Consider the following 17976-nt stretch of genomic DNA (forward strand, 5'->3'; position numbering starts at 1 on the left):
CTCTGAATACTATATTTCCTGCAATGCAGCAAAACATGTTCAACCGTTTCTGGCTGGCTACAGTGTGTACACTTTCCGGTTGGATGCTTTCCTATTACCCTTAATGTATGATTGAGACCTGTATGACCTATTCTCATCCGAGAAATGACCTTTTCCTCCCTTCTTTTAAACCCCACCTTCCTTCCATCACCCACATACCTTTGAATGTTATAAAGATGTCTTCCTGTATCACTAAGGTCCCAATGTTCTTGCCATGTTGTTTGTGCATATTTATGTATGAATGTTTTAACCTGTCTATATTCGTAATTCTGAGTGTTTGTTTGGCCAGAATATCCACCTGTTCATTACCCTCCACACCAACATGAGCAGGAACCCAGATGAAACGAGTTGCTATGCCTTTGATTTGCATTTTATACAAAATTAAAAATATTTCATTTATTATGTCCATTCTAAATGAAGATCTGCCTGATCGTATACTCGATAAAGCTGAATAGCTGTCAGATGCAATTACAGTATTATGTATTCCTTTCTCCTCTATCCATTCCAATGCCAATACCAATGCCAACAACTCTGTGGTGTATACTGACACATGGTCTGTTACCCTTTTCTTTATATGTGAATTACTCACTGGGATATAAACTGCTGCCCCAGCATGCCCTGTCTCTGGATCTTTGGAGCCATCTGTAAATATGATTGTTGAGTCTGAGTGATATCTTGCAAAATAATTCTGGACTATGCGCCATACTGGTATTTCTTTATTTTCCTTCAACTCTTGTTGTATATTGAGGTCCACCCTTGACATTGGGAATATCCAGGGTGGAATGGACGAGATTGCAACTGTGGGGCAATACTGTATTTGATTCAATCCTATACTTGACGCTTTAACATCACCAATCCATCCGAAACTCGTTAAATGTGACTCATTGTGCTCCCAGCAGTCTTTCAAAAATACTTTTCGCTGGATGACTATCACCATGCCCCTGAAGGTTTACCCAGTATGCCAACATTAACTTTACTCTTCTTATCCTTAAAGGCATTTCTCCCATTTCTACCTGTATTGCTGATACTGGAGATGTTTTAAAAGCTCCACTACAAATCCTCAGGGCCTGAGCTTGTAGGACATCCAGCTTTTTAAGGTTTGATTCTGCTGCTGCCATGAACGCTATACACCCATAATCCAATACAGGTCTCATGAGTGCCCAATATATGTTCAGCAGTGATGACCTACTCGCTCCCCACTCCTGTCCCACCAAACACCGAAGTACATTGTTGACCTTTTTACATTTACTTTGAACTTTTCCTATATGATTGCTCCACGTTAGCTTTTCATCAAACCAAACACCAAGAAATCTTATTGTATTTACCTGTTCAAGGTTGCTCATACAATTTTAATGATACAGGAGCAATTTTATGCTGTTTTGTAAAACAAATGACTTGCGTCTTAGCTACTGACAGTTTGAATCCCCATTTATTTGACCATTTCTCCACTTAAACTATTGCAGCTTGTATTTTCTTTCCAACATGTGCTACATTGCGGCCTTTTGCCCACAAAGCCCCATCATCTGCATACAAAGATTTTCCCACACTTGGATGAACTTGATTAAAAATGTCATGTATCATTATATTGAACAACAACGGACTACATACACTACCTTGCGGAGTACCATTTTCCACATCATACACACTTGAATATTCTGCACCTACTCTTACTTGTATTTTCCTGTCCCGTAAAAAATTCATAACCCAATTATATGCTTTACCACCAATTCCCAATGATTTTAACTTGATTAGTAGTCCTTCCTTCCAGAGCATGTAAGCCTTTTCAATATCAAAGAAGACTGCAATCAATACTTCCTTGTTGGTCTCTGCTTTCCTGATGTCTGATTCTAAGCACAATATAGAATCCATTGTATTCCGACCCCTACGGAACCCACATTGATATGGTGATAACAGAGCTTTACTTTCTAAGATATATGTCCACCTTTCTGTAACCATTCTTTGCATGATTTTGCATAAATGCGATGTCTGGGCAATAGGTCTGTAGCTAGATCGATCTGAAGGGTCTTTCCCTGGCTTTAGTATGGGCACTATTATCGCTTGTTTCCAAACTGATGGAAGTTGGCCAGAATCCCACACCCTATTAAACAATCTTAACACAATGACTAGAGAGTTATCCGTCATATATTCCAACATTTTATAGCAAACACCATCTTTCCCAGGAGTGGTTTGACGAGCACTAATAATTGCTTTCCTCAACTCAAACATACTAAAATGCAGATCCACCTGATCCCCTAACACTTCTACTCTATCCAATATTCTCGGGTTTTCCATTAATGTATTATCTCTGCACTGCCTGGGTTCCTCTGTAAGGTTATCTGAACTATGAACTTTCTTAAATTTCTGAGCTAGAAGTTCCGCCTTTCCTACGTTTGTGACAGCTATTATGTCCCCTCTGCTCAAAACTGGCAACTCATAATTCCTTCGAACTCCCCCCATTCTCCTAATCATGCCCCAAACATCTGCAAGCTGTACTTCTCTTCCAATGCTATTGCAATATTGCCTCCAAAAAGTGCGTTTTTGCGTTCGTATCGTCCTCCTTACTATAGCCTGGGCCCTTTTATACTGATTCAAAGCTTCCTGAGAATGGAGTTGTTTGAGTTGTCTGAATGCTTTATTTCTTTCTTTAATGGATTTGTTACATTCACCATTCCACCAGGGTACACTCTTGGTACACCTAACTCTTTCAACTTCCGGAATTGTTTCTTTAGCTGAATGTATGATAACCTTAACGAGCTCCTCATTCAATTTATTTATATCATCATAATTTTCCTCTTGAAGTGTTTTACATCTATTCGTACTTACAACTTGGAAAGCATCCCAATTAGCCTTTCCCAATTTCCATCTAGGAATTTTCTTCTCCTTTTCAAAACGTATGTTGGTCCCAACTTCAGTCATTACAGGATAATGATCACTGCCCACTGTAGTATGCTTTACCACACTCCATGTACTTATACCTGCTATAGCACTAGACACAAATGTCAGATCGAGTACTGTTTCTATATTCTTTGTACAATTATATCTTGTTCCTTCCCCAGTGTTAATACACACTAGCCCGTGGTCATCTATAAATTCCTCAACTACTGCACCATTTGCATCTGTGCTACTGCTACCCCATAGTGAGTTATGTGAATTAAAATCCCCACACCATATTACTTTTCCTTGCAGTAAACCCCCAACATCCTCTAATATACTTTGATCTAATTTCCCACATGGATTATAATAATTTACTATATCTATAGGTCCTCTATCATTCCATACCCTTATAACTATTGCTTCATGATCTGTACTTACATGCATAACTTTGTAACTTACACCACTCTGTATGAATGTTGCAACTCCTCCCCCTCTGCCAGAGTCCCTCTCTCTTCTAACTGCAGTATATCCCTTCACAATAAAATCCAGTTGTGGTTTCAGCCATGTTTCCTGAATACAAATTACCTTAGGTTTCTCTCCCAGATTGTCATTATATTTTGTAAACTCTTGTCCATTTGCAATTAAACTTCTGGCATTCCACTGCAGTACAACTAAGACCATCAAGTTGATCCACTGCATGTCTGAGATTGTTGAACATCATAATTTAGTATATCTTTCACACTTTCCCACTGCATCCCTTTCACATCAAGGTACTTTTCAGCTGATCTGACAATTATTTTTATTCTTTCATTCCGGCTTTTAGTCTGCGCTGAACAGTTGATAATCTCTGCCATAAACAATACAAACTCTGTTTTACTCACTATCAGAGTGTCCTCCTTCAACTTAACACAGTTGTGGACTTTTTCTGTTTCTTTGCTCTTATTCTTGTTTTCCATTGTAACATGCGTTCCTCCTGAAACTGTCTTTCTGCCTCTGCATAGCTTACTCCCTGCGTCACCCTGACTCGCTGCACCTCTTCTGCTTTCTTGCTAACCTCACTCATGTATAAATCGGTGGATACAAACAATTACATTCAATATTTTACTTTACAACGAAGGGGAGACACTACTATTGGTTGACGATAATAATTTAGGAACCATTAATAAACTACCGTTTGAATGACCCAGCCAATGTTATTTTCAATAGTTTATAAAAAGTGGCTTCCATGTGCCAGTGACTCAAAAACATTTAAACAATACCCTGAAAACAAGACACAACGTTTTATTGTTTTTTAGTTCAGATTTCTGTCTTTCAATTATTATTTTTAAATGATCAGCTTCTTCATTAGAAATACTTTTTTGTTTTCCAATATATACAATACACTGTATATTTCGAGCAATACTCCTTTAATTATAATTTTAAACCACTGTATATATTGTAATATACACATTTTTACATCTCTATTGTTGTTGTAACAATTTCATGTCTTATACAATGTTACAGTATTTATAGTGCCATATAATGTGCACCTTTTTACTTAACTTCCTATGTTAAAATACATTTGTATTCTACTTTATTTCTATCTTCTTAATATAAATGTTTTACTTTAACTTCTAAAGATAACATTGATATTTTACTTTTTTTACTTTGTATTTAAAAAACATATTTTTGTCCTACCTGTCTAGTGTCCAATTAAAAAAAAATATTGTTGTCCTACTTGTCCAGTTTACCAATCCATGGTCCAGTGTAATACAGTGCTTCATTGATATGGCATGATTAAATCACATGACATGGAAGCAATTGAAAAACACCAAAAATAATTATTAAACAATATTTGAAATCATGTCACGCCATGTATTATTTGTTATAGTTTGATCTATTTGTTTTCACTATTATGGGCAAGCTAGTACATTGGTCATTTATTGATGGTCCTTAAGTGGTTAAAAGCAATGCCTGGATGCTGGGATCTAACCTCTGACAGTGATTCTAGACTGCGGTCATCTCAGCCATCTCCCTAGTTTTTTTTTTCTACAAATCAGCTGCTCTTCATTTTTTGTCCTGCTATATTTGATGAGCGATACAAATATGTGTTATCATAAGTTCTTAATAAAAGCTAGATTATGGATTGTTTGATTGTGTAAATACAAGGTGAGAGAAAATAAATCCACATCCTCCTATGAAACATATTTTATTTCGTTTTTCCATGTTATACTTATACTTACTTGTATTAGAACATTTGCATGTTGAACTACATGCTGGATATCTTCCCCAGCCTCAAGGAAATACAATAAAATAAATGGATTCGTAATTTTTAAAAATTGATTGAAATGTATAAATTAATGTTGTGTGCACACATTTAAAAAATGCAAATATAAAATGAAAAAAAAGTTTTTTACAGTAAATTGTAAAAAACGTTTTAGCCAATATACGTTTTTCTGCCTAAAATAGTTGAAATTCAACGTAAACTTTATCAAACACCACATCCATGGCAATTAACCAATTTTTGCCCCCCAATTGACTTTGGTTGAAGTTAACAATATTTATATTATATAGATATATAGCATATCATTGATGCAGTCTTTCTGAACACTTTTAAAATAAAACACTGCAAATGAAGAATATTTGTAATGTCCTGCACATATAGTGCCTTAAGTCGAATTTGAAAACACGTTGCAACTTTATTAATACAGCAGATGAAAAGATTTGTGGAAGGATACATTCTTCATGGGCTTCAATGGCTCTCTAGATAAAGCACGTTTTATGGTTGCTAGTATTATCCTCAGATAGTGGTTTGTTTAGTGACATTTTAATAAATATTGAAAAAAGGCATATTGCCTGGCTAGTTTAATCAGTCTGTGTTTCTTCAAGCACCACAAGATTCATAGTTTCTAAAGTACAATTCTGGGCCATTGATTGTGTTATTTCTCCAAACACATAGTCAAAATGCCTTAAAATGGTGCAGGAAAAGGACTTTACAGTTCATAGAAGAGAAAAAAGGAAAGAAAATGGTTATAATGGGTGATGTAACATTAATGACAGACATAATGAGGTCCTTGGCAGTTGGCACTCAGACTTTAAAGGGATCATTTTGTGATCATGGGCATTACCCTTGTATACAGCATCAGGACAATATCATATGGAGTCAGACACTGGAAGTGTGCTCGAGGCTAATGCGTTGACTGGGACTGATGGCAGGATGAGGCTGATTCGTTGAATGTAGGGGACTGTTAAGAATGTCACAAGGCTCAGGACCCAAACGCACAACACCAGAAACAGGTCAGGATTAACAAGGTCTTTTAATTAAGGTCAAAACACAAAACGCTCACTTGGAGGATCAAAAACTCTAAACAAGAACATCTACATGGACTATCAAAAATTAAACCAAAAGAGTCTATCAAAAATATACTTAACACGATCAAGGAATGACTGGCAGGCTTGACAAGACAAGACCAACTGGCACAGGACAAAGGAAGACGCAGATGATCAGGGCCGTGGGAAGTAGGGGTGCTGAGGGTGCTGCAGCACCCCCTGGTGGAGGAAAGGGGATCTGCACTTCCACAAGATATAATAATAAAAAAAACGAATTTTCAGCCTTGATGTAACAACATTCATAATTAAGTAAAGATAACACCCTTTTCACCCCGGTTACATTTTCCATTTGCCCTGTATGATGGGCGCTGTAAGTGATGAAAGTGGGGGATGTTGGCTTAGCAGGCGCCCGCAGCTCACAGCCAAAGTGAGAGAGATAGAGAGAGGGGATACCGCGGTACCGGCGGGGATTGTTGTTAGCTTCTGCTGCGCTAACGGATATAAGAAGCTGTTTCTACAATAATGTGGAGGGAGAGTCCTCTCCTGTCAGACTGAGAGGCTCAGTGAGGTAAAGCACTCTGAGGGCTTAGATAGTTCACTTTAGTCGAAGTTATCTCAGTGGGTCTCAAACGTTTTGATCACAATTTATGTAAACAAATATTTCCAAGGCACACCTTTATAATTATTAGGATAAATAAAAACAGGTTTGAAATCATTGCAATGTATGCTATAGGAGAGTAAACCAAAAATATGGTTTAAAACTGGAGAGATTTTCTAAAATATACATAAATAAATCAATGTTAACTGGTAAAATAAGATATGAATGAACAACACAAATAAAATAAGTTACATGTATTTGTTATTGGCTATGGTAGGTTATTGGAAATGTTCACATACCTACTTATTTGATTAATAAAATGCAAACCGATCTTTTTCATATGGGTGTTTAGAGTTGTACCCCCTAGATCAGTCTCTAATTGGGCGCTCAAAGTACACCAGATTGAAGCATTTTACTTTAAAATGATAAAAAAATCTTCCCGGGGGGGTACCCCCGGACCCCCCTAGAGGATGTGAAGTCCACCCCCCCAATTAAAACATGTTATAATATATAATACATTTTAAGCCTTGTTATATAAGCTGTCCACCATGTCAATATATTTCTCTTTTTGCAGTGTATTGGTCTTTTGTAGTGGTTTTTCATTGCCAGCTAAAATCTTGCCTAGCAGCACATTGGTCAGAACCAGCCCTGGTGTCATCCCCACAGCACCCCCCATTTGAAACATGTTCCCACGGCTATGCAGATGATATATACACACTAAGGGGACACAGGTGGCAACAATTAAGGGAGGGGCTGACAACCACACTGGAGGGGAAAACACACAAGGGCAGGAATGCTCTTAAACGAGAGGGAACGGTTACTACAAAAATAAAACAGGAAATCACAAGACAAAGCAAAAGACAAAAGGACTGAACTAAATAAATTAACTTAACACAAATGTCTAGACACCACAGGGACTGATGGAAGGATGAGGCTGATGAGAGTGGCGGCGCTAGGGGGTGGCTACTTGGGCTCAGGCCCCGGATGTTTTCTGAAAAGCCCCGGATGTTTCACTTAAAAACGTCTCGGGAGTAATGTGCAGTACCGGAGTCCACCAGAGAGGCAGCCGCTGCGGGACAGTAGCCTGCGTACTGCGTAGCCTTCCCTGCCCTGAAGAAGAAGTGATCCTTCCTAGTGTGGGGCGCTGGTGTGGGCCAGCGCTGGTGTGGGCACTAGGAAGGATAATTTCTTGCGCCATATGGCTCTGCTAGTGCCTGACGAGTTTTAAGCTAATAGCCTATAAAGTTATGGATATTAGAAAGTTATTTTCAATGAAAAAGGCGCCACAAGCTGCTGCAGCAGCAGCAGTATCAGCAGCTGACAACAATGTCATCACCAGCAGTGAAGAAATGGATGATGTTTCAGGTTTGTAAATCTAATGGTGATATCTGCAGTCTGGCTGACTGAGTAAGAAGTGAAAAAGAGTGATGTAATGTTAATGTTATAGCTAGTAAACATGCAGTAACCACACTAATTATACCCTTATATGTTAGTATGTATACAGAACATGACTAAAAATTATCCTAAGATGTAACGTTAACCCTTCATACCTCAGTCTACCTTTAAGACACTAAAATAACGTATTCCAATTTGTATATTGTTTTGGAATTATACCGGCTCTCGTTTCAGTACACTTAACAACGGAACCATAGCAACGGAACTGACAGGCAACCCTCTGAATCAGACTCCGATTGGCTGTGACTGCATCCACTCAGAGTGTCCGATTCAGAAACGTGACTCTAACACTCTTTACGTCACAAACAAAGATGGTGGATGAGAATAGATCTATAAAACGATAAGCAATGCCCCAGAATCAAGGTGAGACTATCCGCATCCTTTAAAACTACGCACATTCGTTTCACCGAAATAAGTAAACGACTGTATTTGAGTGAGCTAAGGCATTAGTTTGCTTCATTAAAGGATGTTAATGAATAAGTGTTCTCAAGTGCCTTTTGTCCGCTTGAAGGTATTATTAAGGTAGGGTTAATGTTGCTCTCAAAGTGCACCAGATTGAGGCTTTTACTTCAATATTTAAAAAAAAATCTTCCCGGGGGAGCATGCCCCCGGACCCCCCTAAAGGAGGCGACGACCCCCCTTAAAGGATGTTCGGTCCACCCCCCAGTTGTAAAAAAATAGCATTTTACCCCTGCACCCCCCAACAACTCCTGGGCTAAACCCCGGATCTCCTACAATCCTAAATCCTGGATGAGACTGAATAATCTGCGAGGAAAGAACTAGCGGCAGATAAATAATTATAAATTAAAAGACAGCAGCATCATAAGAGGCCAACCAGAGTGTGTCACTTTTCTGAAGGATATTTGTGACCAGCTATCCAGGCCAGACTCTAAAGACTTTCCAAGATGTACAAATGTTGCCGGAGTACTGACTGGAAGTATTGCTGATATCATGTCTACCATATCCTCTTAAAATACTCTGTCCAACAATATCAGTCTCATGAAGAAAGGTGTTTTAATGCTTATTAAAAATAGCAGAAAAACATGCATGGGACATTGACAGAGGATTACTCAAAAAGTACACAGTAAAAGTACTTAATTGTATTGTGGTAGTAGGTGTAAGACTACTGAATCCAGCAGTATCAATATCATTAAGAACTAATTGTAAAATTGTTTTTTTATCACTCATCAAAGATAGCAGAAAACATGCATTATGTACTATGGAGGGGACTCTGACAGAGGATTACTAAAAGAATACACAGTAAAAGTACTTCAATGTATTTTTAATAGCAGGCTAACTAATACACAGTCAAACAGTATGAATATCATTAAGAACTAATGATAACTCTATGTACATAATTCACTCATGGAACTACGGGTTGGGGGTATTGTTTCCGCACGGACATATGTGTTGCTAACTATATTGGTGTGCCCGTTTACACCGTTTCTCAATCGCGAGGAAACTGGCTTCCAAGCCAATATTTCAAGGATACTACGTCATCGAGTGCCGCCGAAGGACTGTTCCAATCTCCAGCATACTTGGAATTCCACCGTGGCCACGTCCTTGGTTTGGCTTTCTCATAGAGGGCCATGTCAAAGGTAATGACTCTGACTTTCGAGGCTGCACATGGGTAGACTTCGCGTCCTTCAAATCCCCACAATGCTTTGCGCACGGACCAATTTCCAAAACCCTTGTGGAGAATGTAGTCAGGTTCGCTATATACTTTTGTGGGATTTTTGTGGGGATTTGCAATACTATACATTTTTGGAAAGGATATTGTATAAGGATTCAGAAAATCCATGTTTCCATTTTCCCAGGTTTTTATATGGCGGCCATATTGGAATTTCCAAAATGGCCGCCGTAAATGTAGGTTTTGTAATATCTTGACTTCTAAATAAGCTAGAACATTGATTTGAACTGCTAAGCCCACATTTTCAGGATCAAGGAATCCAATGGTGCCAACCATAATTAACATAACTTTTATTGAGGACTTAACAGATAATCGCCATTAACTGATTAAACTGAGTTTAAAATTGTGAACTTCAGTATCATCATGACATGCACATTTTGTGACCACAGAAAAGAAGCAACCTTCTTCATTATACATCTAAATGTATACACATCTATACATCATCATCACTATCATCATCAACACTTTCATCCATCACAGCATGGGAATCATCGTAGTTCTGGCACTGGCTACTGCACTGACACATACTGTATCAGTACAGGCTAAGTCATTAGCTCTGCAGGAACATCTTCCAGAAGAACAGTGAGATTTACATCTGCATTGGACCATCTCAATGATGGGCTGGGAGGACCTCTGTGGTTGTTGGTTTCATGCCATCCGAGTCTCTGAAGTACCCATTGTGCAGGGGGTCCAGCTGCGGATCCTGCAGAGCAATGGCTGCCTGTGCCCATACCCTGGTTTGGACATGGACCCTCAAGATATGCTGCTTCAGAGCTCCAAGTGTCGGAGGGAGCTTGTCACTCTCTGCCCTTTGTTTGGAATGCTGTGATGACTTCAGCAGTGGCTTCCAGGAGTGTCCTGTTGACTTGCTTCACAGATTCAGCCTTGATGTCTTTACCCTCCGAGCAGGCAGCTTATACTTCCTCTGTTGCCTTCAGGCCCACATATTTCAGTTGTGGGTTGTCCTTGAAGAACTCCTCCAGAGCCATTTCATAGAGTGCTACATACGAGTAGATGTGGGCATGGAGAGCTCGCTTGTAGTGTGTGCATTTCAGGATTTGCCTTGTTGTGGCAGGACCATACACATCTGCTTCCATCCAGGCATCATCTATACCCGAGTTCTCCATGGAGGCACCAAGAGCTCTGAGGGCAGCCATGACGACATGCAGCTCACCCAGTCTGGGAACAACCATCTGTTTCTGGTCAGGTCTGGCATCTAGGAGCTGCACCACTTTCTCATAGAGGGCCATGTCAAAGGTAATGACTCTGGGGTGATCTTCCCCAACTGCCAACTTCCTCAGCTGATTTGCTTGCATGATCACAGTCAACAGAGTTGACCACTCGTGTGCCACCTCTGGCAATAGTGGCAAGGCTCCAACCTGTGTCAAGGGAAGGCTTTCAGACAACAGTGAGTTGTATCCTGACCAGCCTGGAATATTGCTGGAAGTTTCTCCTGCTTTCATTCTGGATAATGCAGATGCAACAACCCATCCTAGATGTGTCAGCTGATAGGATTCTAAGATCCCCTTGCTGGTGGCAAACTGTTGTGACCTCTTGGCATGCTGCGGTTTTGGCTTGTCACAGTGAAGTATTTCTACTTGGTAGGGAGGGACTGATAGACTCTGTGCATCACCTATGATGAGAGGCTCTGCTACAGGTTATTTAGAAGGATCAATCTTCTGGTACACTGCAGTGAAAGTAAAAAAACTTTGCACAGGTAATTTTCGACCGACTCATGCATCGAAGGGTTAATGTTGTAACATTTAGTACCTTTGTAACTACCACCATTGGATTCTTTGACCCTGAAAATGTAGGTTTCAAAGTTAAAATCAATGTTCCAGCTTATTTAGAAGCCGAGATATTACAAAACCTACATTTTAGGGCAGCCATTTTGGAAATTCCAAAAAGTTAAAATCAAGTTATAATGAACCTTACTAATGGCTGAACCGACCAGCACAGCACACATTTAAATGTAAGTATGTAGTGGCGTAGAACATGTGTTGGTAAATATGTTACTTTGTTGCATTTGTTATCACCAAAAATGTGTTCCGTGAAAGTAAAGCAAGTTCATAATTAGATAGACTGAGGTATTTATTTTCGGTACAGTTTATGTTGAAACCGTTAGAGAGTAATAATAATAATAATAATGCATTTTATTTATGGGCGCCTTTCAAAGCTCTCAAGGACACCTTACAGAGCATAATTAAAAATAAGCAACAAAGAAGATCACACAGTAATACAAGACTTAAAAACAAAGACTTAAAAACAACAATCAGGGTGCAGAGTGGCTGAAGGCTCTTGACCCCATGGAGGTCAGGCGGGCAGAAGGTACAGTGAGTAGGAAGGCAGAGGAGGATCGGAGGGCACGAGAGGGAGTGTAAGTGTGAAGGAGTTCAGAGAGATATGGAGGTGCGAGAGTGTGAAGGGCCTTGAAGGTGAGGAGCAACACTTTAAAATCGATGCGGTATTTAACGGGGAGCCAATGGAGTTGTTGGAGAACCGGAGTGATATGATTAATGGAAGGAGTTCTGGTAATGATACGGGCGGCTGAGTTTTGGACCAGTTGGAGCTTACGCAGGGATTTGTGAGGGAGACCAGAGAGGACGGAGTTGCAATAATCAATACGGGATGTAACGAGGGCGTGGATGAGGATGGCGGTGCTGTTGGGTGTAAGTGATGGGCGGAGGCGGTTAATATTGCGGAGGTGGAAGTAGGCAGATCGAGTGATGTTGTTGATGTGAGCTTCAAATGTTAAGGTGCTGTCAAGGATGACACCCAGACTCTTAACTTGGGGGAAGGGTGGGACTGTGGAATTGTCAATAGTGAGGAAAAATGTGTCAGTTTTGGCCAGAGTGGACTCGGAGCCAACTAAGAGAAACTCAGTTTTATCACTGTTTAGTTTTAAAAAGTTGGATGAGAACCAGGATTTGATTTCCAGTAAGCAGTCGGAAAGGGCATTGGGGGGGAGAGTGGAAGTGGGTTTGGTGGAGAAATGGGGCTGGGTGTCATCCGCGTAGCAGTGAAATTGGATTGCGTATTTTCTGAAGATATGGCCGAGAGGTAGAAGGTAGATGATAAATAGGAGGGGGCCCAAGACAGAACCCTGAGGAACACCAGTGAAGACTGGATGGGACTGTGATTTGAAGTGTTTGAGTTGGACAAAGTGAGTACGGCCGGAGAGGAAAGATCTAAACCAGGTGTGGGATGTGCCAGTGATACCAATGGAAGACAATCTGTCAAGGAGGATGTGGTGTGAGATTGTGTCAAAGGCTGCAGTCAGGTCAAGGAGGATGAGTATGGATAAGAGCCCAGAGTCAGCTGCTACCAGGAGATCGTTTGTGATTTTAACCATGGCCGTCTCTGTACTGTGTGAGGAACGGAAAACAGACTGAAATTCTTCAAAAAGATTATTGTTGTTCAGATGAGTGTGGATTTGGGCTGCAACAGTTTTTTCGAGTATCTTGGAGAGAAATGGTAAATTAGAGATTGGGTGGAAATTATTCAAGTTTTTGGGGTCCGCACCTGCTTTCTTGAGGGGTTATTGCACCTGTTTTGAGGGATGAGGGGACAAGACCAGAGGTAAGGGAGAAGTGAATTATGTCGGTAATTAAAGCGGAGAGAGAAGGTAGACATGCTTAAACTAGATGGGTAGGATGAAGGGGGTCAAGCTGGCAGGTGGATGATTTGGATTTACGAATGAGATTTGATATTTCAGCGACAGTGGGAAGTTCGAAGCTGGATAGTGGGGATGAAAGGGGAGCATACGGAGTTGAGTTCAGTGATGTATAGCTAAAGGAGGTCAGTTGCTGGTGAATATTTTTGATTTTGGCATTGAAAAAGGTCATGAAGGTGTTACATTGAGAAGTTGAATACAGGTGGGGTGCAAGAGAGGCCGGTGGTTGCAGAATGCTGTTGACTGTAGAGAACAGGGTTCTGGTGTTTCCTTCACCTAACCTAATTAAGTTGGCATAGTAAGCTGATTTAGCGGAGGAAAGAGCATCCTTATAGGCGAGAGTGGCACACTTGTTAGCCTGTTCCATTCTTCTTTGTTTTCCGAAGCCGTGGCTTGGAAGTATACTTGCTTCGTTTCTGAAGGAAGTGACTTGGAAGTATGCGACTACCAAACCAGTATCCTCGCGATTGAGAAACGGCCTGTGTGCCCTCCTGGCTCCTTCTTCCTCTTGTCTTTCCGGGCTGCGACCCGACACCATGTCCTGCTCATTAAAGCCAGCTTCATACCTTCATTGCACCGCCTCCGACTCCCTACTGCAGTGGTTCCCAACCTTTTTTTTACCAAGGCACCCCTGAAAATATTTCTCGACCCCAAGGCACCCCAACTTTTTGTAGATTTAAAAACCACTTCAGAGCTTTACTAAAAACCATAAATACACCATAAATTGGTTTTCAAATGTGTATTTAATTGAATAGAACATTTTATAGAACAAATAATGTATTCACACATAATAACAAGAACCAGACTAAAAATGTCAACACCATTTCTATGATGAATTCAATATTATAAACAGGCCTACTAAGTAGGCTCTTTTGTTTTGGCTGAAAATAGTAGGCCTACCTGTGTAAAAACACGAATACATATCAATACAGTTATTATTTTACATTTGGATTTCAAAAGAGGCAGGCCTATGATCACTTAGATTAAATAATAACTTAATAGAATTGGAGGGATGAAACAATGCCCTCTGACCTGACTGTGGTCATGTGACTCATCAACCACATCCCAAATATGAAACATTCTGCATTTCGCTATCCAGATAATACTGATTGACAAAATCATCAATCATACATTTATAAGAAAGGCACACAAATGAACATCCAAACATAAACATTTCTCAGACCGTTACACGGTGCTAGTCCGACACTTGTGCCTGCTTTTGTGAGCAGAGTCTCTTGATGCGTGGGGGGATAGTGGACAGCGCAACGCGGAGGTCCTGCTCCACTGACAGCCGGGTCCGGGTCTTGTTTTTGACATATGCGAGTGAGGAAAACGCCAGCTCGCACAAGTAGGAGGTTAGAAACTGTAAAAGCACCTTGATGGCACTCTCTGAGAGGGATGGATACTCGTGTCCCACAAGCAGCCAAAATATATCCAGACGTAGTTCCCCGTGCTTTAGTTTCAGGGAGCGGTCCATAGATAGCTCTGCGAGTTCATCCTGAGCTCTGCTGTTTAAACTTGTGGCTGATATTAATGTTATTTTAGACTTCTTTTGCACTGCTGTGCCATCATGTTCTGTCATCCCTGCCTGTGTTGTTAAGGGCTGGGGTGCTTCTTTATTTATTGTCACTACGTAACGATCCATCTTGAAATTATTTGGCGCGAGGATAAAAAGCTGCTCTGCACACCGTAAACAATGACGGCTGACGTAAATCATGAGAATTTAAGCTGTTTAATATTTCTAAATCTGAGCAATATATGTTTTATTAGCTTATGAACTCCAGTGTACATGTAATAAAATAAAGTGTATATGAAGTGAAGTTTATTAAATACATAAAAATACGTTTTTTTGCGGCACACTTGGACAGTGCTCGCGGCACCCCAGTGTGCCGCGGCACACCGGTTGGGAACCACTGCCCTACTGTATCTTTCGGCACAACATTTTATTTATCATTCATCAAAGATAGCAGAAAACATGCATTATGTACTATGGAGAGGACTCTGACAGAGGATTACTCACAAAGTACACCGTAAAAGTTGTCCATTTTAGACATCGGCTTATTATATTTACAGCCCGTAATTCATTTTCTGGGCTCAATATGTGTCTTGGCCGTTTTCGTTGTGATCGCTAAATTCCCCTTGTTTCCCCTTGTTTATAATATTATCACCGTTCCAAGCACACGAGTGCTTTTGTTTTGAAATCACTTCCTTGAGTTTCGCCCCGCCCCTCGCTCCAATGACCATTAGACCATTTAGGACCATTCCGTTTACGTGTTTAATATAGAAAAACATTTGGACGGTAGATACACGGATTTGAAACAAACAAACAGATATGTAACATCCCAACAATCACAAAATGAAACCACTTTTAACAAATGTAAGTTTTATTTTTACTGTTTCATAAGTATACAGAACAACAAAGTACAGTACATTGCAAAGGCAGTAGTATTTACAAGGCGAGAGGGAGAGGCTACACAAACAGTTCTTGCGAAAGCTTTACAACTCTGCAGCTATCCCTTTCACTTTACATGCAACTCGGTAAGTTCATAAAAATACAATCTTATGAGTCTCATCAAAGCCCCTATTGCACTATGTACAAGTATTCAGTTAAAATAGTTTTGTATTTGTTCATAAACATACTTTAAAACTTTATAGAACATAGAATTTGTAAGCTTGGCAGGTTTAAAATGAAATATTTGTTTTCTATAAATCTAGTTTGAGAAATGCATGTTTTCCTATAGCAAATAATATTAAATAACTTATCTGATTGCTAAAAGCTGCACAGTTAAAATGTACAGTAAGATGTTTTAGGTAACAGATAACCAACACAGTAGCACGTAATTTAGGTTTGGGAGACGTCACAGTAGTTTTGCAGCATGTCAAAAGTAGTTACAATTTCTGTAAATCAATATCCATAATTTCATCTTTGATGATAGTCAGGTTTAAATCACAGACTTGGGCACCAGCACGCAACACAAGCGAACACACACACAGACGCGCGCGTGCACACACACACACACACACACACACACACACACACACACACACACACACACACACACACACACACACACACACACACACACACACACACACACACACACACACACACACACACACACACACACACACACACACACACACACACACACACACACACACACACACACACACACACACACATACACACACACTAACTAAAGACCTGCTACTTAAACCAAAAATTAAGCCTCCCTTTTGTCTGTACTAACAATGTCCATGTTTTCCAATGCTATTATATATCATTACATTCTTTCAGGATACAGTATAAGTCTTCCACGTCTGTGTACAATTGCACATTTTCCCATGACAATTAAAATAACATAAATGAAAGAGAATCACTTAGCTTTGGTATGTTATTTCTTAAATGTGAAAATGTATGACTTCAGTAGCAAGTGGTGGCTTTATGACAATTTCTACTATTAGTGCAATAAAAGCCAAAGTCTCTCTTCTTTAAAAAAAACAACAAAAAAACAGTATTGCTGCAAATCTGAAGATATGACTTTATGACATTCTGATGTGCTCTGAACAGGAAGAGGAACAGGAGTTTGGTTATTCCCAGGAGAGAGCAGAGTGCTTGTTAACCACTGAGATGATAGCAGCAGCCCCATACAGGACAAGAGGCTAGGCAGGGGACAGGGGGTATTGTGCAGGAAATGGGTGTCAAAATGCTGCCAGAACACCATCAAAGAGTGGAGCCTGAAACCCTGGAGTCTGGGAGGAAAGCTGTGATGGCTCGGTAGCCTTGGGCTCGTCTGATCATGTCCCGAATCTCTCCGTTAAGTTCCATTAACTTGGCAGAGATTTCTGTCAGGTCTTGTTTTGAGCCCACCAGAGCAAAAGTACCTGTCTGACCCAAGGTTTGATGTCTGAAGTAGATGTTGAGTAAGGTCTGAACCTCTTCCTCACAGGGGCTGCCAAATATGTCATTAGGCCACATTGCTCTGCAATGAAAAAAGAAAATGTTATTTGTCTGACTTGGGACATAATTTATCCGCGTACACTCTTCATCTACAATCAAACAAAGCTTTTTTTCACCTGCACTCTCGAATGTAGCGGATGGCCGTTGGAAACTCATTAGTATTCAGACACTCGAGGATGGCCTGGACAGCGGCCTCAGATGAGCTGAATGTGGGCTCAGAGCAGGCGCTCTCACAGGCAGACATCTCATCATTCGTCACCGAGGCTGCTGCTACTCTCAGGTGGCTCTTCAAGTCATTAAGCTCTCTGGATATATTTGTCAGCTAAAGGTCAAGAGGAATTCATATTATTAAACAGGGATATGGATTAGATGGTGGC

The 17976-nt window shown here is 40.3% G+C and overlaps 2 protein-coding genes across 5 annotated transcripts in view; one reads left to right on the forward strand and one right to left on the reverse strand.

Annotated features, from left to right (window-relative positions):
* Window positions 1-17976, forward strand: part of LOC307038037 (stromal interaction molecule 1-like) — a 358279-nt gene that overhangs the window by 51106 nt on the left and 289197 nt on the right. The gene's annotated exons all lie outside the window — the stretch shown is intronic.
* The window catches only part of frya (furry homolog a), a 53282-nt gene continuing 51310 nt past the window's right edge, over window positions 16005-17976 (reverse strand). For all 4 annotated transcript variants that reach the window (XM_079675641.1, XM_079675638.1, XM_079675639.1 and 1 more), the window contains exons 60-61: window positions 17716-17921; window positions 16005-17621 (exon numbers count right to left, since the gene is read on the reverse strand). In XM_079675641.1, the coding sequence (XP_079531767.1) occupies window positions 17363-17621; window positions 17716-17921 (465 nt within the window). In that variant the 3' untranslated portion in view covers window positions 16005-17362. The remainder of the gene's footprint in view (window positions 17622-17715; window positions 17922-17976) is intronic.

Source organism: Notothenia rossii (assembly GCF_949606895.1).
Source record: "Notothenia rossii genome assembly, chromosome: 4".
NCBI classification, from domain to species: domain Eukaryota; kingdom Metazoa; phylum Chordata; class Actinopteri; order Perciformes; family Nototheniidae; genus Notothenia; species Notothenia rossii.